Source organism: Mobula hypostoma, chromosome 20, assembly GCF_963921235.1.
Source record: "Mobula hypostoma chromosome 20, sMobHyp1.1, whole genome shotgun sequence".
NCBI lineage: Eukaryota > Metazoa > Chordata > Chondrichthyes > Myliobatiformes > Myliobatidae > Mobula > Mobula hypostoma.
The window spans coordinates 44,841,912-44,866,323 of NC_086116.1; the positions used below are offsets into that span (position 1 = coordinate 44,841,912).

General features: G+C 44.5%; 1 protein-coding gene and 1 long non-coding RNA gene across 3 annotated transcripts in view; both read right to left on the reverse strand.

The window, feature by feature from the left end:
• Positions 1 to 16,114, reverse strand: part of LOC134359474 (uncharacterized) — a 34,928-nt gene extending 18,814 nt beyond the window's left edge. Inside the window, exons 1-3 of one of the 2 annotated variants that reach the window (XR_010021122.1) lie at positions 15,805 to 16,114; positions 8,953 to 9,018; positions 469 to 574 (exon numbers count right to left, since the gene is read on the reverse strand). This is a non-coding gene — a long non-coding RNA (uncharacterized LOC134359474). The remainder of the gene's footprint in view (positions 1 to 468; positions 575 to 8,952; positions 9,019 to 15,804) is intronic. The other variant, XR_010021123.1, reaches the window with a different exon arrangement.
• Positions 16,115 to 19,191: 3,077 nt separating this feature from the next.
• ccdc3a (coiled-coil domain containing 3a) overlaps positions 19,192 to 24,412 on the reverse strand; it is a 75,539-nt gene continuing 70,318 nt past the window's right edge. Inside the window, exon 3 of the mRNA XM_063072779.1 lies at positions 19,192 to 22,897. Within this exon, the coding sequence (XP_062928849.1) occupies positions 22,631 to 22,897 (267 nt within the window). The 3' untranslated portion in view covers positions 19,192 to 22,630. The remainder of the gene's footprint in view (positions 22,898 to 24,412) is intronic.

Genomic DNA, 24,412 nt, shown 5'->3' on the forward strand with positions numbered 1-24,412 from the left:
TTGTTCAGTTAAATAATACCTCTGGACCTGTAGTCACTGAAGTTTAGAAAAATGAGGGCAGAACACATTGAAATCTATCGAATATTGAAAGGCCTAGATAGGGTGGATGTGGAGTGGATGCTTCTCATAGTGGGAGAGTCTAGGAGCAGAGGGCACAGCCTCACAATAGAAGGATATCCCTTTAAAACAGAGAAGTGGAGGAATGCCTTTAACCAGAGGGTGGTGAATCTGTGGAATTCATTGCTACAGATGGCTGTGGAGGCCAAGTCATTGGGTATACTTAAAGCGGAAGTTAATAAGTTCTTAAATAATAAGGATGATGAAGGTTACAGAGAGAAGGCAGGAGAATAGGGTTGAGAGGGAGAATAAATCAGCCATGATGGAAGAGTGCAGTAACATCAATGGGCTGAGTGGCCTATATCTACGCCTATGTCTTATGGTCTAATTCACAGTAGACAGTTAACCTACCTGTACGGCTTTGGGCTGTGTGGGGAACTGCATACCATCACAGGGAGAACATGTAAACTCCACACAAATAGCACCTGAGATCAGGATCAAACCCAGGCGGCTGGCACTGTACAGAGAGCAGACAGAAATTAATGTCTAGGTAAGGCAGACATCACTATGATTCAACATCACTCCCCGCCCCGCCCCGTTCACACGCTGTCAATCTGTCAATCATCTACAAAAGACAGTGTTTCAGGAAGACAATATCCATCATCAGGGACCCACACCATCCAAGCTGTTGTGTCTGTATGACCACATATCAATTAAATAAAAGTGTGCACGAAGAGGTGAGATGATCTGGTATATTCACTTTGCAGCGAGAGAGAACATGGCAGAATGTGCGTGCACAGAGGAACAGGTCAACGCGAACGGGTAGGTTATCAGTCAATAAGTAGTGCTGAGGGGAGTCATTGCGCTAAAAGAAATAGACCCATACATTACACTTCCTCCCCGCCCCTTTAGATTAATGTAACATAAAACTGCATATGTAACAAAACATTTGATTTCCCTTTGACAAGCCATATTCAAATAAACATGTTTTCACCAAAACAGTTCAGAACTAACTTCATTATACTGGAGGTTCAGTCTTTTGGGTGGCGCTCTGTTTCTTTCAGGATAGCGCCTTTGGCCCTGCGGAGCGGCATCAGGTTTGGCAGGTGTCTTGTCAAAGACAACTTTCCTGTTGCTGTTGGCGACATGATCATCACCGAGAGGCGAGTCCGGTGACTGTAAGGTGTCCATCTTGTTGGATGCAGTCGACTCAGGTGTGTTCTTCAGCTCAGCATTCAGTATCTGGTCCACATGATGTCTCCATGTATCATCTCCAACATCCACTTGGTACATCAGTGATCCAGTTCTTGTAGCTATCCTCCCGGGTGTCCACTTGTCTTCTCAGTAAACATGCAGTAGGACTTCCCATCCAAACTTGAAGCTCCTTACTGATTTACTTGGCAACTGGCTGAGCTGTTTATTCTGCACTTCCCTCTGTAGATCTGGTTTCAGGAGGTCTGTGCGAAATCTCCGATTCCTGTTCGTGAACAGCATTGCAGGTGTTAGATTTCTCATCACATGAACAGAGTTCCAATACACAAAAAAGAAGTTGTCCACCTTGTGCTGTAGAGAAATGTCCTCCTTTCAATATCTTTAATGGACTTCTTGAAGGTTTGGACAAACCTTTCAGATAATCCATTCATTGCTGGATAGTGAGGAGCTGACTTGAAATATCTGATGCCATTTTCCTTCATGAATAGCTGGGACTCTCCTGACATCACACTCACAATTTGTTCAGGTAAGCCATTCCTGCAGAAGGTAGACCTCAGAGCAGAAACAGTCTTTTCTGATGTGGTTGACTTCATTGGTATGACCTCATTTGGATCAGCATCCACAGCAATCAGACACCTGGAGTTCATAAATGACCTAGCAAAGTCAATATGTACTCTTTGCCATGGTGAAGACAGTGACTCCCATGGGTGTAATGGTGGCTGTGGGGGTGCATTTTGAACTTTCTGGCAAACTGAACAGCTTTTGGTCAAGACTTCAATCTGTCTATCTATTCCTAGCCACCACAAGTAGCTCCGGGTGAGACTCTTCATCTTGATTGTACCCAGGTGTCCTTCATGCAGATCTCTAACACTCTGGTGCACAGTTTAGAGGGAACCACAACACGAGATCCACACATCAGCATTCTTTGACTTACCAACAGTTGGTTTCATCTCACTGAGAACCCTGGAAACACAGGATTACCATGAGCTGGCCATCCTTGCATGGTGATGTCATCGACTTTTGACAAGGTCAGGTCATTCCTTGTTTCTCTTTGTATTTCAGAATTTGTTACCAGCAACTGGTCCACCAGTGCTGTGTGGAACACCTCTGCTGGGTCACAGAATGAAGAATTTTCTTCTTCAGTTGCCTATAGTGTAAGACGTGACAAGCCATCTGCTTTGCTGTGTTGTTTGGTACCCTTGATCTCTATGTCATAAGAGTGCACTCCTAGGAAAAGTGCCAAATGTTGCAACCGGTAGTAGACATAACTAGAATTCCCTTCCTGGGATTGAAGATGGACACAAGGGGCTGGCGGTCTGAGACTAGAATAAACTTCTGTCCACAGAGGTATTGGTGGAATTTCTTTACTCCCTATACTAGACTAAGGGCCTCTCGATCAATCTGTACACAGTTGCATTCTGTGCTCATCAGTGATCTTGAAGCAAACATAATCGGGTGTTCAGATCCATCTTTCATAATGTGTGACAAGACAGCTCCAATGCCATAAGGGGACTCATTGCACACCAGTCTGATGGGCCGGGATGGGTCATAATGGGTGAGCAGTTCATCTCATGTTATTAGTCTCTTTGTTTCTTTGAATGCTCTTTCACATCTTTCTAACCATTCCCTCTTTGCTCCTGTTTGCAATAGTGCATTCAATGGGTGCAACACTGTAACAATGTTTAGGAGAAGCCAGTGGTAGTAGTTTACAAGGCCCAAGTATGACCCGAGTTGCGACACATTTTCCGGTTTGCGTGTCTGCAGGACCGCTTCAGTTTTCTCTTGTGACATATGCAAGTCATCCTTGTCAATGACATGTCCAGAATATGAGATTTCATTCTTGAAAAACTCAAATTCCTCTCTCTTTGCACGCAGACCGTACTCACTCAGCCTGGTAAGCACTTACCAAGATTCTGGAGATTCTCTTCATCATTCTTGCCAGTCATGATGATGTCATCAAGGTAACATTGTGTTCCTGGGATATCTAGGAGCACTGAGTTCATTGCTCTTTGCCAAATTGCTGGAGCTGATGTGATGCCAAAGACGAGACAATTATACTGGAACAGTCCCTTGTGAGTGTTGATAGTGAGGAACCTCCTGCTTGACTCCTCAATCACCATTTGCACATAGGCTTGTGGCAAGTCAATCTTTGGAACCCACTTCCCGCCTGCCAATGGTCAATGCCCGTTTTAACGTTAGATCTCTTTCTAACAATAGCATCTTTTGAGTTCTTTGATTAATAATACCACATACAAGCCTGTCTCTTAGTGCATCAGAAAGTTCATCTCCAAAGTCACAGTTCTGCAATGTGTTTGGAAATGCTTTCATCCTGTGATTGGCTCCTTTTGTGAAATCTAAATCTCTCAGCTATTACTAGTGGTTTAGGGCTCAAGTGATTTTGTAAAATTGCAACAATTTTGTTGAATGTCTTGCTTGCTGGCTTTTCAGGAGTTACTAAGTTGCGTAAGAACCTGTATGTTTTAAGCACCCATTAAGCTAAGAAGCATGGAGTCCTTTTTTACCTCATCCATATCGTTTGCATTACAATACAGTCCAACCCTCTCAACATACAATTTCCAGTCCACATTACACTGTCAAATTCATCAACTTTCCTGACTAAGGCCATCGTCACACTATTTTCACTTTAACCTTGCTGGTTGTGCATCTCTCACTGTGTACCATGCACTCTTACTCATGCATCCCTTCGCTACTGCCAGTGGCGGCCGTCTCTATACTGATTCTCTCTCTCCTCTTGCTTCTTTTGAATTCCGCCGGCTCGTAACTGCCAGTGCAGTTGGTGATATCTGTGATATTCAGGCTCGTACTCATCATCAATTTGTTGTGTCTGTACAACTACGCATCAGTTAAATAAAAGCACGCACGCGGAGGTGAGGTTAACTGGTGTATTCTCTTTGCAGCGAGAGAGAACACGGGAGAATGCGCATGCACAGAGCCACAGATCAATGCACATGGTTATGTTATCAGTCAATAAGCGTTTCTAAGGGGAGTCATTGTGCTAAAAGAAATAGATCCATACATTACACAGGCCATGCCCTATTCTCCATGCTGTCATCAGATAGGAGGTACAAGAGCCTGAAGATCCACATCTCAATGTTCAACAATAGCTTCTTCTTCACTACCATCAGGTTCTATTCCGCTATGATAGGACTATTAAATCATTCCTTGGTACAATAATTTGGACTCTTAACCTCACAATCTTCTTTGTTGTAATCTTGCACCTTCTTGTTTACCTGCAATGCACTTTCTCAGTAGCTGTTACACTTTATTCTGCACTGTTATTGCTTTACCTTGCTCTACCTCGATGCATCTGCTCTGAATGAACAGTAAACAAGATAAGGTTTTCATTGTATCTTGGTGTTGAAGATAAAGCAATTCCAATTTCGATCCTCGAACTGACCTCTAAAACCTAAACACAAGAGATTCTGCAAGACCCTGTGAATCCAGAGCAGAACAGACAAAATGCTAGAGGAACACAGCAGGTCAGGCAGCACCTATGGAGAGGAATAAACAGCTGATATTACAGGCCAAGACCCTGCATCAGGACTGGAAAGGAAAGGGAAAGACCCAGAATAAGAAGGTGGGGGACGGGAAGGAATACAAGCTGGCAGATGATTGGTGAAGCTTGGTGAGGGGGAAGGAGAATGAAATGAGAAGCTAGGAGGTGGTTAGTGGAAGAGGTAAAGAAGAAGAATCTGATAGGAGAAGACAGTGGATCTTGGGAAGAAGAGATGGAGAAGTACGTAGAATCAGAGGGAGGTGATGGGTAGGTGAGGAGAAGAGAAGGGGTGAGAGGGTAAGAACGAAAGGGGAAGAAAAATCCTAACCCTACTTCAAGCAATATTTCTTTTTTCTCTCCCTCAATCATGAACTAGAGTCATTATATTTATTTTGCATGTGTGTAAGTTATGTATAATTTATGTTAACTTAAGTTGATATTAATTTATAGTTGTCTTCTTGTAATGTGCTGTGGTGCTGCTGCAAAAAGCTAACTTCCCTGGAATTATTACTGAATTAGTGTGTGCATGTCCATGGCAATAAAAAACTTGGATCTGTAGTTATTGCCAAAATGCAATCAAAGAAATTACTCCAACCATTGAGTTTTTCAGACTTTTATAAACCTGTCCCATTGTAAAATACCTTGGCAACTTACACTTTATTAAAAATTCACTGAAGTTTTATATAACTTGTTGGTGCTGTAGTTCTCTCACATAATTCTTCCAAGTACTATTTTTACTTGTTGTTATATTCATGATTGGGGTCTAATTTACCGATTGTACACTCACTGGCTTCTTTATTAGATACTTATGTACACCTGTTCGTTAATGCAAATATCTAATCAGCAAATCATGTGGCAGCAATTCAATACATAAAAGCATGCAGACATGGTCAACAGGTTCATACCAAACATCAGAATGGGGAAGAGATGTGACCTAACTGACTTTGACCATAGAATGATTGCTGGTGCCAGATGGGGTGGTTTGAGTACCTCAAAAACTGCTGATCTCCTGGGATTTTCACGCACAACGCTCTCTAGACTTTACAGAGAATAGTGCGAAAAACAAATAACATCCAGTGAGCAGCAGTTCTGTGGGTGAAAACACTTGGTTATAAAGAGAGCTCGGAGGAGAACGGCCGGACTGGTTTAAGTTGACAGGAAGATGACAATAACTCAAATAATCACATGTTACAACAGTGGTGTGCAGAAGAGCATCTCTGAACACAAAGCACTTCAAAACTTGAAGTGGATGAACTACCGCAGCAGCAGACCACGGACAAATACTCAGTGACCACATTATTACATACAGGAAGTACCTAATAAAGTGGCCACTCAGTGTTCTTGTCCCAGCCTTTATTTAACCTTCTGTACACAGTTTAATTATTTCCCATTCATTTTTAGTTAAAGTTTTTATGTGATTGTCTGATCATCCAGCTTGACTAGATTATAGTAAAAGCAGGACTTGTTGAAAGACTGGTATGGAGGCACCAATGCACAGGATTGGGAAAAGCTGCAGAGGATTGTAAACTCAGCCAGCCCCATCATGTGCATTAGCCTCCCTATCACTGAGGACACCTTCACTAGGCAATGTCTCAAGAAGGCATCATCCATCATGAAGGACCGTCACCACCCAGGACATGCCCTCTTCTCATTACTACCATCAGTGAGGAGGTACAGAAGCCTGAAGACACACACTCAACATTTTAGGAATAGCATCTTCCCCTCCACGATCAGGTATCTGAATGGTCCATGGACACCATTTCACTATTTTACTCTCTTTTCACACTATCTATTTATTTATATTCTTATTGAAATTTGTACCAATTTTTATGTCTGGCATGGCACTGCAAGACAAAAACATGATTCTGAAGTGAAGGTGGGGCAACGTCAATAGGGAGAATCAGACTGATGGTCTCAAACCTGCAAAGTTTCAGGAACATCAGCCTGGTTCTCTCTCCCCTGATATTACCCAACCTGCTGAGTATTCTCTGTTCTGATTTCAGATTTCCAGCATCTTGAGTTTGTTTTCATGTCATTTGAATAGATCACAGTTGCTGGGTGCCAGAGATCCATCTGAACTAATAGTTTGCAGCATCAAGTATTGAGAAAGAGGAGGTCCATACGGCAGAGGTCAGTAGACCTTTTAAAGGTCCATGGTTCTAACCACAACCAGGTCTCCTAAGACAGTGTGTATGGCTTGACAAATGCTTCAGCAATTCTCGAATAACCTGGTATCTCAGAAAAAGGGCAATTTAGAAAAGAATGACTCCAGTGTGATTATTGCATTTTTAGACTGCATAAAGTTTCCCAGATGCCACCATCTGCTCCATCGTGTCCATTGTCAACCAAAGCATCGGGGCTTCTGGGTCAGGGGAGTCTCAATATCCCTTATCAGTGAAAGGCAGGATTTATGGTTCCACCCCCCCCCCCCACACACACCCAGAGACACATGCTCACACACACACACACACACACACACAAGCTCTGATACACAAATGCACATTTAGACTTGCGCAGACATACATGGACATACTGTGTATGTTGTACTCACAAATTACACATCTCACTTTTTATGTTTTGATGTTTCAATGTACATGTTCAAAGTTCAAAGGTAATTTATCATCAAAGTACATATGTCACCATACACAATCCTAAGATTCATTTTCTTGCGGGCAATCACAGTAAGTGTAAGAAGCAGAATAGAATCAATGAAAGACTGCACCCCACGGGTCAGACAGACAACTAATGTCCAAAACACAACAAATACAAATACAAAAGAAAGACAAAAATGAAATATAATAAATTAATTAATTAATAGATAGATAGATAAATAGATAAATAAATAAAATAAATAGGCAGTAACTATCGAGAACATGAGATGAAGTGTCCTTGAAAGTGAGTCTGTAGGTCGTAGGAACAGTTCAGTGGTGGGGTGAGTGAAGTTGAGTGAAAATACCCTCTGGTCCAAGAGCCCGAGGTTTGAGGGGTAATAACGGCTCCTGGGTCCTGAGGCTTCTGTACCTTCTTTCTGATGGCAGCAGTGAGAGGAAAGCATGGACTGGATGGTGGGGGTCTTTGAAGATGGATGCTGCTTGCTTGCGACAGCACTCCATGTAGATGTGCTCTGTGGTAGGGAGAGCTTTACCCATGGCGGACTGGGCTGTATCTACTACTTTTTGTAGGATTTTCCATTCAAGGACATTAGTGTTTCCATACCAGCCCATGGTATAACCAGTCAGTACACTCTCAACCGCACGTCTGTAGAAGTTTGTCAAAGTTTTAGATAAGCTGCCAAACCTTAGCAAATTTCTGAGAAAGCAGAGGTGCTGCCGTGCTTTCTTCATAATGGCACTTAAGTGCCGGGCAGATCCTCTGAAATTATAACACCGAGGAATTTAAAGTTGCTGACCCTCTCCACCTCTGATCCTCCGATGAGGACTGCCTCATGGACCCCCCGTTTCCTCCTCCTGAAGTTAATAATCAGCTCTTTGATCTTGCTGACATCGAGTGAGAGGTTGTTGTTATGGCAGCACTTAGCCAGATTTTTAATCTCCCTCCTTTATGCTGATTCATCACCACCTTTGATTTGGCCAACAACATTGGTGTCGTCTGCAAATTTAAATATGGCTTTGGAGTTGTGCTTGGCCTTACAGTTGTAAGTACAAAGCAGGTAGAGCAGGGGGCCGGGCACAAAGCCTTTGGTGCACCTGTGCTGAGGGAGATTGTGGAGATGTTGTTATTAATCCCAATTTACTGGGGTCTGCAAGTGAAAAAATTGAGGATTCAGTTGCATGAAGATGTACTCGGACTTGGATCTATTGATTAGTTTAAAAAACTAATCAACATGTGAAATAAAACTAATCTTTAATCTTTATCTCTAAGTCAAGTGAAGCGAAGTTGAGTTTATTGTCCTGTGCCCAAGTATGGTGAGGTACAGGTACAGTGAAAAGCCCGTTTGCAAAAGCATCGTAGGCGCGTGGGTACAGACATCCCACAGAATATAAATTGTACATAAATTATTCAAGGTAGTGAAAAGAGAGGAAAAAGAAACAGAAACAAAAACGAGATGTTAGTGCAAAAAAAAACTATCTATGGTAGTGCAAGAGCTAGGCGGTGGTGTTCCATTGCTGAGGTCGTGCTGGGGTTGTACAGCTCGGTTCAAGTACCTGATGGCTGTAGGAAAGTAGCTGTTCCTGAACTTGGTGGTGTGGGACTTCAGGCTTCTGTTCTGCCTGCCCAACGAGAAGAGGGTATAGCATCATATTATTAAAAAAAACTAAAAGATTTAAGATGAGCTTTATACGTCTCATGTGCATCAAAGCAACAGGACATAGATAGATAGATAGACATACTTTATTGATCCCGAGGGAAATTAGGTTTCGTTACAGTTGCACCAACCAAGAATAGAGTACAAATATAGCAATATAAAGCCATAAGTAATTAAATAATAATATGTAAATTATGCCAAATGGAAATAAGTCCAGGACCAGCCTATTGGCTCGGGGTGTCTGACCCTCCAAGGGAGGAGTTGTAAAGTTTGACAGCCACAGGCAGGAATGACTTCCTATGACGCTCAGTGTTGCATCTCAGTGGAATGAGTCTCTAGCTGAATGTACTCCTGTGCCCAACCAGTCCATTATGTAGTGGATGGGAGACATTGTCCAAGATGGCAAGCAACTTGGACAGCATCCTCTTTTCAGACACCACCGTCAGAGAGTCCAGTTCCATCCCCACAACATCACTGGCCTTACGAATGAGCTTGTGGAAATTCACATACAGTGAAATGCTTCGTTTTGTGTCAATGAGCAGCGCAGTCCAAGGATCTGCTAGGGCAGTCTGCAAGTGTCGTTATGTTTCCGGTGCAAACATAGCACACCCACAAATTACTAACCCCAAATGTTTATGCCTTTTGAAATGTGGGAGGAAACCGGAGCACCCAGAGGAAACCCACACAGTCACAGGGAGAACATACAGATGACAGCAGAAACTGAACCCTGATCGGTGATCACTGGCGCTCTGAGTGTTGCGCTGATTGCTATGGTACTCATATATCCCACACTAGCATCCAATTGAGAACTGAAGCAAACTGAATTAAATAAAAACCTGGAATCAACAAATTGAAAGAAGTCTAATCCCACTCCCCGGCTGCTGGCTCGAGGATCTGTTCATACTCCTTTGAGGCTGTCTACATATTTGTTAGATGTGAGGCAAGTTCAGGGAAGTATCTAAAAACTCCTACTCAGTCTGGTCCATACGTGACGCCAGACTACTGCAATGTGGCCACCTCTTAAAAGGCTCAGGCACTGAGGAACAACACTGAAAATACCAGAGAAAATTCAGCACATCAGGCAGTAAACTGGAACTTTTTATTTTTGGCACACCTTCGGATAACTAACAGTTGTGTTCATCGCTGACGACACGAAGCAAGCTTCAACGCATTTAGTCACACATCAGAGAAGGTTTCCTTTGCTTCTATTTACAGCAATATCAGAAACATGTTCTCCGTGGTGATTACCAACTCTCGACAGGAAATGAACGGGGATGTTTTTGTCCTGTTTCATGAGGGCTGAGGGCTGTGGACCACAACCTAACTGATACAGAAGGTAAATTTTAAAAAATAACCGCCAATCATTTGATCGATCAAGGTTTCATTTTGCAGGGTAGTAGGGAAGATTGAGAGGGGTGTGAACATCATTGAGCTGTGATGGAATAGATGGAGGCCACTCAACCCATCGAGTGACAGTTGTAAAAACTGCCAAGAGGATCATGAGGGTGTCTCCCACCCCCTCTCCATTTATGACATTTACCATGAGCGTTGCAAATAAAGGGCCCAAATTATTGTTGAAGATCCCTACCTCCCAACCCACAGTTGCCTGTTCCAACTAAACCAGCTGAAATGAGGTTTGCTAATATCGTGAGAGTAATGCAGGAACATTTAGAACCAAACATTTTGCTTATTGCTGAATGCTTTGGGTTTCATAAGCAGAATCAAAAGGTAGGAGAGTCCGAAATATGAGTCTAACTTTGTGTTTGCTTTAAGCGAGGCATGCACATATGACATGGTGATGTCATGAAGTATGCAGTTCACGTTTTTTTTAACATATAACCCATGATGAATTATTTAAATGAACAAGAATGCTTGATCAATGTATTTACAATAATACTCAAATATAACAGAAATATTAAATATACAATAGTTGTCTTGTATGATAAGATAGACTCTTGACCTCACAGTCTACCTTGTTATGATCTTGCACTTTATTGTTTACCAGCACTGCACTTGCTCTGTAGCTTTTACCATTTATCCTATATTGTTAATGTTTGCCTTATTCTAGCTCAGTACACCGTGTAATGACTTGATCTGTATGACCAGTACAGAAGACAAGCTTTTCATTGTTTCTTAGTACATATGACAATAATAAACCAATTTCAATATATCTACCTCCTACGCACAAATGATTCTGCAGATGGGAATGATGGATGCAAGAATTGAATGCAGACCATTCAGCCATGATAGAATGGCAGAACTGATTTGAAGGGCTGAGTGGCCTAACTCTGCTCCTGTGTCATATGGTCTTATGGTCAAATGCTAGAAATGCAGAGCACACATGCAAAGTGCTAGTGGAACTCAGCAGGTCAGACAGCATCTATGGAGAGGGGAGGAGAAGATGGCGGTGCAACGCAGCGTGCGCGGCCACTCCGAAATGATATCGTATTTGTTAAATAGGGCTGTGCACAATCCTGATTTGATGGAGACAGACGTGAAAAAGCACAGAGGAACACCTGGAGAAGCTTCTGAAATGCCCACTTCGCTGCCGCTGCTACTGTGCAATCGAGAATCTCCGGAGGGGAAGGCCCCAAATCCTCGGCTTTGCCTATTGCCTGCTGCCGGGGCTGGGGTCGAAGCACTCGGCAGAGATGGTGCTCGGTGCTCGGTGTCAGAGGGCTGGTCGGATTTAGTTTTGGTTTGTCTTGTGTTTCTGTGACATCATTCTGGAGGAACATTGTATCATTTCTTAATGCATGCATTACTAAATGACAATAAAAGAGGACTGCGTGTCCTCATAATCTAAAAAAAATCAATATTTTGTGTGAGACACTTAATCAGGATTGGAAATGAAGGGGATAGGAGCCAGAAAAAGAAAGTGGGGGGGGGGAGAGGAGGACATGCTTACAGGTGACAGGCAAGACCAGATGTGAGGAAGGTGGGTGGGTGGGGAAGGCTGATGAAGTAAAAAGCTAGAAGGTGACAGGTGGAAAGGATAAGGGACTGGAAAATGGGGAATCTAATAGCAGAGGACAGAGGACCATGGAAGAAAGGGAAGGGGGAGAGGAAGGGTGGGGGAAGAAATTACCTGCAATTAGAGAAGTTGATGTTCATGCCATTAGGTTGGAGACCACCCAGATGGAAGATGAGGTGTCGCTTCTCCATCCTGAGTTTGGCCTCATCGTGGCAGTTGAGGAGTCATGGATCAACTTATCAGAATGAGAAGTTGAAATGAAATGGATGGCCACCAGGAGATCCTGCCTTCAGCAGCAGACAGAGCAGATGATCAATAAAGCACCCCCACCCCAGTCTATGGCAAGTCTCACTGATGTAGAGGAAGCCAGCCCAGGAACGCTGGATATAGTAGATGACCACAACAGACTCACAGGTGAAGTGTTGCCTTACCTGGAAGGACTGTTGGGAGTCCTGAATGGTGATGAAGGAGGAGATGAGGAGGTACTTCTCTTGAAATATCCCAGTGGTCCACTTTCCACAGAGATGGGGGGGGGGAGGAGAATTCCAAGGATTTACTACTTTTTGTAATGTTTCAATGCACCTCAGTTAAGTGACTGACACTGTAATCTTGTATCTGTGTCCCCTCCTTCAAGGTTCTCCAAATAGTGCTAAGATCTTGACATGACCCCTTAGGATCTTTCATCTTTGAACACAATCACCCGTCATTCTTCTAAAACCCACAGAATACAGATCTAATTTCTTCATCTTCTCAAATAGGACATGCCTCGTGCCCCAGGAATCAGTGCAGGGAATCCAGATCATCTATCTACTCAGCAGGTCAGGCAGCATCTATGGAGAGGAATGAATAACCAATATTTTGTGCGAGACACTTAATCAGGCTTGGAAACGAAGGGGATAGCCAGAAGCCAGAAAAAGAAAGTGGAAGAGGGGGTGTGTGGGGAGGAAGATGTGCTGACACAGATGTGAGGAAGGTGGGTGGGTGGGGAAGGCTGATGAAGTTAAAAGCTAGAAGGTGACAGGTGGAAAGGGTAAGGGATTGTTCCGAAGCTCCAAACTGTGACTTTCATTTCACTCCATAAATGGCAAGTAGATATAGAGTCTCCTCATGAAGGGTCCTGATAAAGGGTCTTGGTTCGAAACGCCATCTGTTTATCCATTTCCATAGATGCTGCCTGAGATGCTAAATTCCTCCGGTGTTTTGTGTGTGTGCACTGGGTTTCCAGTATCTGAAGAATCTCTTGTGTTCCTATTTGCTTTTGGACTGAATGTATGAAACATCGATTCTGACCATCAGGATCAGGGCACAGAGCTTTGTCAGTGATATTATCGCTAGTGCATAGCTTGCACATATCGAGCAATCTCTCAGCTGCTAATCATGAGTTTATGAGCGGTATAATGCTGAAACCCACAGCTGGCAGCCATGTGTTTTCCTTACAGGGCCTTTTCTTGTTTTTCAAACACTACTTTATGAACCAAAATTTTCTCTTGTGTAATACCTCCCCGACAGCAAAACCCCACATCGAAGGGAACAACAAATTTGTTTGTGGCTTGGCATCCAAAAGTGAGGTGGTCTGTGCGTCAAACTTTGGGATCAGTGTGATATATTATGTTTTTATTATGAGAAACTGTCACATTGTAGATACAGCTCAGCACAGCATGGAAACCAGCCTCCCCTCCATGGACTCCACTTACACCCCACTGCCTCCATAAATAAGACTATAAGACTTGGAGCAAAATTAGGCCATTTGACCCATTGAGTCTGCTCCACCATTCGATCACGGCTGATTTATTTTCCCTCTTAACCCTGTTCTCTTGCCTTTTCCCTATAAACTTCTGGCTTCTTCCCCCTTCCTTTCTAGTCCTGTTGGAGGGTCTCAACCTGAAACATTGACTCTTATTTCTCCTCCATAGATGCTGCCTGACCTGCTGTGTTCCTCCAGCATTTTGTGTTTCTGTGGACTTCCAGCATCTGCAAAATCTCTCGAGTTCCTACTTGAGCTGGAAGGAGGATATCCAAAAGGAAGCCCATTGCTTCAGGAGAGGAAAACACAGGAGAAAGTTGGCAGGAAAAAAGAAAAATATTTGTAACCCATTTTGTAAACTCCTCATTCCAGTAAGGATAATCAACCCCCTTTTTGTTTTGCTTTCAGAAACGATGCTTGTGCTGGAATATTTCTGGAAGCTAGCATCTGACCAAAGTGGCTTCAATGAGCAGCAAGTTGCTGGCACTCTCTACCTTTTACATCTGTTCCTCATTCCATTATTGGTCTGACATTGTTTCAACTTGAAGCAAACCTCTGGCTTACATTTGCCAAAGGAGTGTTCTGAGAAAGGATGTGTTGGCATTGGAGAAGGTCCAGAGGAGGTTCATGAGAATCAACCCAGGAATGAAAGGGTTAACACATGAGGGCCGTTTGATGGTTCTGGGCCTGGAGTTTAAAAGAATGGGGACAGAGGGGGGCATCTCATTGAAATCTATTGAATATTGAAAGGACTATATAGAGTGGACATGGATAGGATGTTTCCAATGGTGGGAGAGTTTAGAACCAAATGGCACAACCTCAGAGTACAAGGATGTCCTTTTAGAACAGAGATGAGGAAGAATTTCTTTAGCCAGTGGTTGATGAATGTGTGGAATTCGTTGCCACTGACAGTTGCAGAGGCCAAGTCATGGGGCATATCTAAAGCAGTTTTTGATTAGTAAGGGCATCAAACGTTATGGGGAGAAGGCAAGAGAATAGGATTCGAGACAAAATAAAACAGCCGTGATTGATTGCTGGGGCAGACTCAATGGGCTGAATGGCCTAATTCTGCTCCTGTGTCTTAATATTTCTGCACTCACTCCTCACACTGGAGAAGAAGTGAAAGTAACTTTACTTTGGCTGCTGTCTCCATCTTAAAACCTGGTAACCCAACTTGTTTGTGCCTTCCTCCTCCCTCGTGTCCTCCGCCTCACTGTTAAAATGAAGAGGACTGACACTGCTGTCAATAATGCTTAGAAAGAAATGCAACCTCAGTTTATGTGCGCAGTTCACAATATGGTGATGTTTGCAAACTGATAAACCGGTTTATTACTGTCACATGTACAGTGAAAAACTTCGTTTTGCGTGCCATTCCGACAGACCATGTCAACAGGACACTGAGGTATTCCAAAGGATACAATAGCAGAATGCAGAAAAAACTGTCACAGTTACAGAGGAACACACATAAAAGTTGCTGGTGAACGCAGCAGGCCAGGCAGCATCTCTAGGAAGAGGTACAGTCGACGTTTCAGGCCGAGACCCTTCGTCAGGACTAACTGAAGGAAGAGTGAGTAAGAGACTTTCTAATCCCTTACTCACTCTTCCTTCAGTTAGTCCTGACGAAGGGTCTGGGCCTGAAACGTCGACTGCACCTCTTCCTAGAGATGCTGCCTGGCCTGCTGCGTTCACCAGCAACTTTTATGTGTGTTGCTTGAATTTCCAGCATCTGCAGAATTCCTGTTGTTTGCGTTTAAATTCACTACTGCGAAGCCTCTTCCGGTGATGCCTACACCGAAGAAGTTTAGATCCTCTCTTCGACGGGAGTTCAGTGAAACCATCTCTCACTGCTCCCCATCTGTAATTTCTTCGGCTCTTCAACTTTTCGACCACACTTTGACTCAGACTCGCTATCACAGCCATATATCCTTTCTTGGAACGTGCCTCCGTCGCCAACTTACTCCAGTTGGCTTTAGGATTCGTTTCCAAGCCTCTCAATTTGGACCTCAATTTGGATGAGGATCCCAGGTACTCACATTCTGTTGACTCTGCCTCTCGCCGCTTCTCCCGTCAAGCTCTGAAGGCGACTCTCTCCGCCATGAGGAGGTACTTGGTGTCCCTATCCCAGACCCTTCCACACCTTCGGGACACTTTCTTCGCCGTCTGTAATGGTCCTACCTGTTATTTCATCCTCCGTCAGATTCACGCCTGCAATCGCTGTTTTTTTGACTTTGTCATGTTAGGCAAAGATCGCAAGATCCTACATCTACGGACTCCAGAGCCTGCTGGCCATGAAACTAGCAGGCATGAACTTCAGATTGCCTCTGCCATTGATCTCGGCGGCTCCAACACCTCAGGGCATATTCAAAACCCGGACTCCAGGATCGGCCATGGACACATTCGAAGCGATTGCGCAACCACCAACTGCGACTCCAGCCTTGAACTCCAGGCCGGGTCTTTATGTGCTGCTGTTGTGACTCCCGTCTCCCCTTCCCCCACCAGCACTCTGCAACTCTGTCTCCCTCAGATCTCACCGTCAGCTCCTGGGCCCTCAGAGGCTCCATCTTCCTCTCACCCCAACCCTCCCCTCTCCATTGACACCCCCAGCCTCCCCCCTCCGCCCTCTGATCCCAGCTCTCATCCGTGCCGGGTCTTTACCATCCCCTCCGACCTTCAACTGTCGGAGGCAGAGCGCTCTGTTCTCAGTAAGGGCCTCACGTTTGTCCCCCTTCGCCCACACCTCAGCGAGTTCCATGTTCGCCACGATGCGGAACTTTTCTTCCGCCGTCTCCGTCTCCGAGCCTACTTCTTCGGCAAGGACTCTTCCACCCCCACCGATGACCCCTTCTCCCGTCTTCAACCCTCCTCTTCTTCATGGACACCCTGCTCTGGTCTTCTGCCTGCTCTGGATCTCTTTATCGCTAACTGCCGACGGGACATCAACCGTCTCGACTTCACCGCACCTTGTCCCCATTCCAACCTCACTCCTTCGGAACGCTCTGCTCTCCACTCCCTCCGCACTAATCCTAACCTTATTATTAAACCCGCTGATAAGGGGGGTGCTGTTGTAGTCTGGCGTACTGACCTCTACCTTGCCGAGGCGCAGCGACAACTCGCGGATACCTCCTCTTATTTACCCCTCGATCGTGACCCCACTAAGGAGCACCAGGCCATTGTCTCCCACACCATCACCGACTTTATCCGCTCAGGGGATCTCCCATCCACTGCTACCAACCTTATAGTTCTCACACCCCGCACTTCCCGTTTCTACCTCCTACCCAAGATCCACAAACCTGCCTGTCCTGGCCGACCTATTGTCTCAGCTTGCTCCTGCCCCACCGAACTCGTTTCTGCATACCTCGACACGGTTTTATCCCCCCTTGTTCAATCCCTTCCTACCTATGTTCGTGACACTTCTCACGCTCTTAAACTTTTCGATAATTTTAAGTTCCCTGGCCCCCACCGCTTTATTTTCACCATGGATGTCCAGTCCCTATATACTTCCATCCCCCATCAGGAAGGTCTCAAAGCTCTACGCTTCTTTTTGGATTCCAGACCTAATCAGTTCCCCTCTACCACCACTCTGCTCCGTCTAGCGGAATTAGTCCTTACTCTTGATAATTTCTCCTTTGGCTTCTCCCACTTCCTCCAAACTAAAGGTGTAGCTATAGGCACCCGTATGGGTCCTAGCTATGCCTGCCTTTTTGTTGGCTTTGTGGAACAATCTATGTTCCGTGACTATTCTGGTATCTGTCCCCCACTTTTCCTTCGCTACATCGACGACTGCATTGGCGCTGCTTCCTGCACGCATGCAGAACTCGTTGACTTTATTAACTTTGCCTCCAACTTTCACCCTGCCCTCAAGTTTACCTGGTCCATTTCCGACACCTCCCTCCCCTTTCTAGATCTTTCTGTCTCTGTCTCTGGAGACAGCTTATCCACTGATGCCTACTATAAGCCTCCTGACTCTCACAGCTATCTGGACTATTCCTCTTCTCACCCTGTCTCTTGCAAAAACGCCATCCCCTTCTCGCAATTCCTCCGTCTCTGCCGCATCTGCTCTCAGGATGAGGCTTTTCATTCTAGGACAAGGGAGGTGTCTTCCTTTTTTAAAGAAAGGGGCTTCCCTTCCTCCACTATCAACTCTGCTCTTAAACGCATCTCCCCCATTTCACGTACATCTGCTCTCACTCCATCCTCCCACCACCCCACTAGGAATAGGGTTCCCCTGGCCCTCACCTACCACCCCACCAGCCTCCAGGTCCAACATATTATTCTCCCAAACTTCCGCCACCTCCAATGGGATCCCACCAGTAAGCACATCTTTCCCTCCCCCGCTCTCTCTGCATTCCGCAGGGATCGCTCCCTACACAACTCCCTTGTCCATTCGTTCCCCCCCCCATCCCTCCCCACTGATCTCCCTCCTGGCACTTATCCGTGTAAGCGGAACAAGTGCTACACATGCCCTTACACTTCCTCCCTTACCACCATTCAGGGCCCCAAACAGTCCTTCCAGGTGAGGCAACACTTCACCTGTGAGTCGACTGGGGTGATATACTGCGTCCGGTGCTCCTGATGTGGCCTTTTATATATTGGCGAGACCTGATGCAGACTGGGAGACCGCTTTGCTGAACATCTACGCTCTGTCCGCCAGAGAAAGCAGGATCTCCCAGTGGCCACACATTTTAATTCCACATCCCATTCCCATTCTGATATGCCTATCCACGGCCTCCTCTACTTTAAAGATGAAGCCACACTCAGGTTGGAGGAACAACACCTTATATTCCGTCTGGGTAGCCTCCAACCTGATGGCATGAACATCGACTTCTCTAACTTCCGCTAATGCCCCACCTCCCCCTCGTACCCCATCTGTTACTTATTTTTATACACACATTCTTTCTCTCACTCTCCTTTTTCTCCCTCTGTCCCTCTGAATATACCCGTTGCCCATCCTCTGGGTCCCCCCCCCTTGTCTTTCTTCCCGGACCTCCTGTCCCATGATCCTATCCCTTTTGCCTATCACCTGTCCAGCTCTTGGCTCCATCCCTCCCCCTCCTGTCTTCTCCTATCATTTTGGATCTCGCCCTCCCCCTCCAACTTTCAAATCCCTTACTCACTCTTCCTTCAGTTAGTCCTGACGAAGGGTCTTGGCCTGAAACGTCGACTGCACCTCTTCCTAGAGATGCTGCCTGGCCTGCTGCGTTCACGAGCAACTTTTATGTGTGTTGCTTGAATTTCCAGCATCTGCAGAATTCCTGTTGTTTACAGTTACAGAGGAAGTGTAGTACCAGCAGATAATAAGGTCCAAGACTTCTTTGTGTAAACTGTGAACAATTTATCTTTAATATATGTTTTTCTTGCGAATAAACACAGAACATAGAACAGTACAGCACAGAAACAGGCCCTTCAGCCCACAATGTTGTGCCAAACCAATTAACTTAGTAATTAACACACACAAAATGCTGGAGGAGCTCAGCATGTCAGTCAGCATCTATGGAAAGAGTAAACAGTCAAAGTTTAGGGCCGAGACCCTTCATCAGGTCCTGAGGGTCTCAGCCCAAAACGTTGACTGTTTACACTTTTCCATAGATGCTGCCTGGCCTGCTGAGTGCCTCCAGCATTTTGTGTGTGTTGCTTTGATTTCCAGCATCTGCAGAGTTTCTCTTGTTTGTAAATTGGTGATCAAATGGATAACTAAACAAATCCCTTCTACCTTCACAAGATCGAGAACCCTCCATTTTATTTACATTCAAATGCCTGTCTACAAGTCTCTTAAAAGTCCCTAATGTATCTGCCTCCACCACCACCCCAAGCAGCACATCCCAGGTATCCAACACTCTCAGTGTAAATAAAAACCTGCCCCTCACATCTCCCTTGAACTTTTCCCCCTATCACCTTAAATGCTGCTTTTGTGATGCTGCTGCAAGTACGTTTTTCATTGCGCCTGTCCATACATGGACTTATGCAGATGACAATAAACGCAAATTTAATTTTTATTTTACTTTGAATTCAGCAGTTCTATAAATAACCACCTCATCCCACACTAAGTTAGAAAACCAAGAGCAAAGGCAAGGATGGCTCGGACATGAAATCAGGAAATGGGTCAGTCTCAGTTGAACTCTGAGTGAGGTCCGACTCCGACAGAGCCGTTGCCGGGAAGGTATCACAACACCAACCCTTTGATGCTCACAGCATCCTAGTGCACAGGCTGTGGGACTCCAGGCATGCAGTTAGACCACACAACAGAATGGCAAAGTTTCACAGCTGTCAAAGCAAATAGTCTGAACAGTTTGATCAAATTTGTACAAGATGATAAGAGGCGTAGATTGAGTGGATAGCCAGAGACATTTTCCCAGGGTGACAATGGATAATACGAGAGAGCAAAATCTTGAGGTGATTGGAGGAAGTACAGGGGGATGTCAGAGGTAGGCTTTTATACACAGAGAGTGTGGAATGCACTGCCGGGGTGGTGCTGGTGGAGTTTGATACATTCGGGATATTTAATAAACTCTAAGACAGGCACTTGGATGAATGAAAAATGGAGGGATATATGGGAGGGAAGGGTTAGATTGATCTTAAGAGTAGTTTAGAAAGTCAGCAGAACATCATGGGCCAAAAGTCCTGTACTGTGCTGTACTGTTCTAACTTTGATGGAGGTGCCAGAGCACTCAAAGATATTTATTTTAAATTTTTGTTCTAATTTTTTTCTTGTAAAAATTGTATATAATTTATGTTTCATTTACACTTCTCTTGTGAGTGCTTCTTATGTTCAATACTTTGAACTTTGACCTCCAGTAGTGGTTCCAACCCTAAAATACAATATGCAGAGCAAACGATCCCAGTGGCTTGTCTCCTGTGAAAGGGGAGATACATTAGTCCTAATGCATGTAATACTTTGTCAGGAGCCAACTGGAGGAAATCCATGGACACAAATTAAACAAGGTACGAAGTTTCAAGCAGGTAAGCACATTGAAGAGCATTTCACCATCCCTTTCACTTTTTCCGTTCATGAAATGACAATAATGACAAAAAACTTGAACTTGATTTCTTTTGTTTCCCATCTGAGTGAGATAGACGGTAAGAAATGTTTCCCCATTGCAGAGTGTCTGAATCCAAGAGGCAAAGGTTTAAAGAAATTGCCCAGAAGTTTAGAGGGGATTTGAGGAAGTGATTGGAATCTGGAACATACTGTCTAAGAGCGTGGTTCCTGTTATTTGGTCAATGAACTTCCTTTCTTTCCGGTCCTGATGGTCTCAGCCAGAAACGTCGACTGTTTATTCCCCTCCATAGATGCTGCCTGACCTGCCAAGTTCCTCCAGCATTCTGAGTGGTGCAGACAGAGTAGTGGTATTTTAGAGACTGTTAGACAGACACATAAACATGTGGGGAGTGGAGGGATGAGCATCATGAGTAGGCAGAAAGGATTTAGTTTAATTTAGCGTCATGTTCAGCGCAGATATTGTGGGCCAGAGATTCTGTTCCTGTTCTACAAAACTGGGACAATAAACTTTGTAACTCATCATCAGAAACGGAATAATTAGCAAAGTATACATTTTTATTGAAATATATAGACAACGGCTGAGGAAACAAGTGCAGAATGTGATTTCCAAATGGTTTACTTGGTGACACGGTGCAAGGTAATTTCTCAGATACAAAGTGTTTTCAGAAGTTACATTTGTTGTAAATGTGTTGCAGAGGTTTACAAGAATTTTCAACTGGACAAATGTCACACTTCCTGCAGAACACCGGTCATCCAATTGTCCACACAAAGATTCCACAAAGGAGAGCACTGAAGACTATAGATATTGTCAGGACATTTGTACCAGCAATCCTTCTGCTAACTATAGTGACATAGACAACTCAAAAGGAAACACTGCTCCTAAAGCAAGGAATGCTTAATGCCACACGGATGAAAGAAAAATGGAGGGCTATTGGGGAGGGAAAGGTTAGATTGATCTTGGAGTAGTTGCCACTCAAGTTGATAGGTTGGTTAGGAAGGTGTATGGTGTGTTGATCTTCATTAGTCAGTGGATTGAGTTCAAGAGCTGTAAGGTAATGTTGTAGCTTAGAATACACCTGGCGTATCGTGTTCAGTTCTGGTCCCCTCATTATAGGAAGATGTGGAAGCTTTAGAGAGAGTGCAGAGAAGATTCACCAGGATGCTGTCTGGATTTCAGAGCATATCTTATGACAATAGGTTGAATCAACTAGGGCTTTTCTCCTTGGAGCGTAGGAGGATGAGAGGTGACTTGATAGAGGTGCATAAGATGAAGATAGGCATTGATAGAATGTTCAGCCAGCAACTTTTTCCCCATGGTGGAATGGCTAATACAAGGGAGTGTAACTTTAAGGTGATTGGAAGGGGATGTATAGATGGGATGTCAGATTTTGTTACACAGAAAATGGCAAGTGCAAGGATGTGCTGCCAGGGCTGGTGGTAAAGTCAAATACATAAGGACATTTAAGAGACTGATAGATAGGCACATGATGAGAGAAAAATGGAGGGCTATGTGGGAGGGAAGGGTTAGATTGATCTGGAAATGTGTTAAAAGACTGGCACAACGCCATGGGCCAAATGGCCTGTACTATGCTGTAATGTTCAATGCTCTAAGTTCTATGTAACGATTAATAATGTGCGCAGTAAGATTTTTCATCTTCCCTCTCCTTAAAGCAATGAGACTATAAAACTATTCATAAATGGGTGGGGAGAGGGACCCAGTGGTCTAGTGGGCTTCACTGAAGGGTAGTGACTCTGCTAACTGGAATGCCCAGCACTTCCTGTGTTAGCTCGGTGGAAATCACAAGATGAACGAAAAAAGAAAAACTTTGATTCTTTCAGAGGCATTTCGCACTTCCTGTGTGTTAACCTTTCAGAATTGCCATGTTGGAGCCTGGTTTGGCATAATGAGGGTGCTGGCTGCCGCTGTTTGAGGATTTCTCCAACAGTTTTTTGTTCAGCTGGTCCATGCGCCGGCTTTTCTTCTTCACCTGCCGCAGGGCGCGTTTCACTCTCTTGACCTTGTCTTTCAGCTGCTTGTTCCGAGTCTCGAGCATGGCCACCCTGTTGATCAGCTTCTTCACTCTGTCTTCCTCCTCGAAGAGAGCCCTCTGCACCGTGGAGCACATGAGCTGGAAGAAAAGCAAATGTAAATGTCTGTCCTCTCTCAATGATTTCAGGGCAGAAACAGAATCAGGTTTATCATCACTGACTCATATGATGCGGAACTACAGTGCAAAGACAATGCAGGGCCCCTTAGCGTTGTCAGTGATCCCTCCCATCCACCCAACATCATCTTGTCCCCCTACCATTGCACAGGAGATACCACTGCACCAGCAGAAGAACTGTTAGGATGGAAAATGGCCTCTTCCCCCAGGCTGTCAGACAACTGAACTCCCTGCCACCACCCAGGTCTCATCACAAACAGTATGAAACGCCAGTAGCCTTTTACTCTTTACTTTTTAACTTGTATCATATATGCACCTTATTAGTTGTTAATTTACCTATAGTAATATTACTTCATGTGTTATGTGTGTGAGTTATATGTGCTGTGTTGTGCACCTTGTCTAGTTTGATGGTATGGTTGAATTACAACAAACTTGAACTTGCTCATGGGCTCTTGACCTCATAATCTACCTCGTTATAATCGCAGCTTATTCTCTACCTGCACTGCACTTTCTCTGTAGCTGTTACATTGTATTCTGCATTCGGTTATTATTTTGCCTTGATCACCTCGATGCACTGTGTGATGATTTGATCTGTACGAGCAGTGCATAAAACAAGCTTTTCACTGCCTCAATCGATTCTAATTTTTACTGTATGTGTGTATATTTGGTACGATGTGCAGCTCCTGTTCATGTAAGTGGTGCCTGCCCTCGTATCAGATCGATTGTGAGAATGTGACAAATGCAGTTGCGGCCTACCGCTGGCGCAGTGAACTGACCGAGCTTCCTACATGCGTGAGGTTTTCGAGTGCGCGTGTCTTTTTGTCTCAGCGAGCCTGATTCATCGCTCCTGCGTTGTGAGCTGTCCGGCGTGTACCATTACTCACATGTCTCAGTAAAAATGACGTTTAATCATACCACTCCATTGTCGATCTTGCACTCTGCAATATGTAACAGTCCCCTGAGCTGATAAGATGGACTCTTGACCTCACAATCTACCTCGTTATGCTTGCACCTTATTGTCTGCCTGCACTGCCCTTTCGCTGTAACTGTAACACTCCATTCTGTTATCACTTATCCCTTTTGCTACCTCAAACGTACTGAAGTTGCAGAAATGATCTGTAGGAAGGGCAAATCAATTGGTTTACTATTGTCACATTTACAGGGGCACAGTGAAAAGCTTTCTTTTGTATGCCATCCATTCCTGAATGTACACCTGGTTTATGATGGAGAGCGGAGGGTGTGTGGAACGCCCTGCCAGGGGTGGAGGTAGAGGCAGAAACAGTGGAGCATTTAAGAAACTGTTAGATAGACACATGGATAATAGAGAAACAGAGGGCTCTGTAGGAGGGAAGGGTTAGATTGATTTTAGAATGAGTTAAAATTTTGGCACAGACTGTGGGTCAATAGGCCTATACAGTGCCGAACTGTTCTATGGTTAATTTTTATTTCTAGTCTACAAATTCATTCCATTATTCTGAA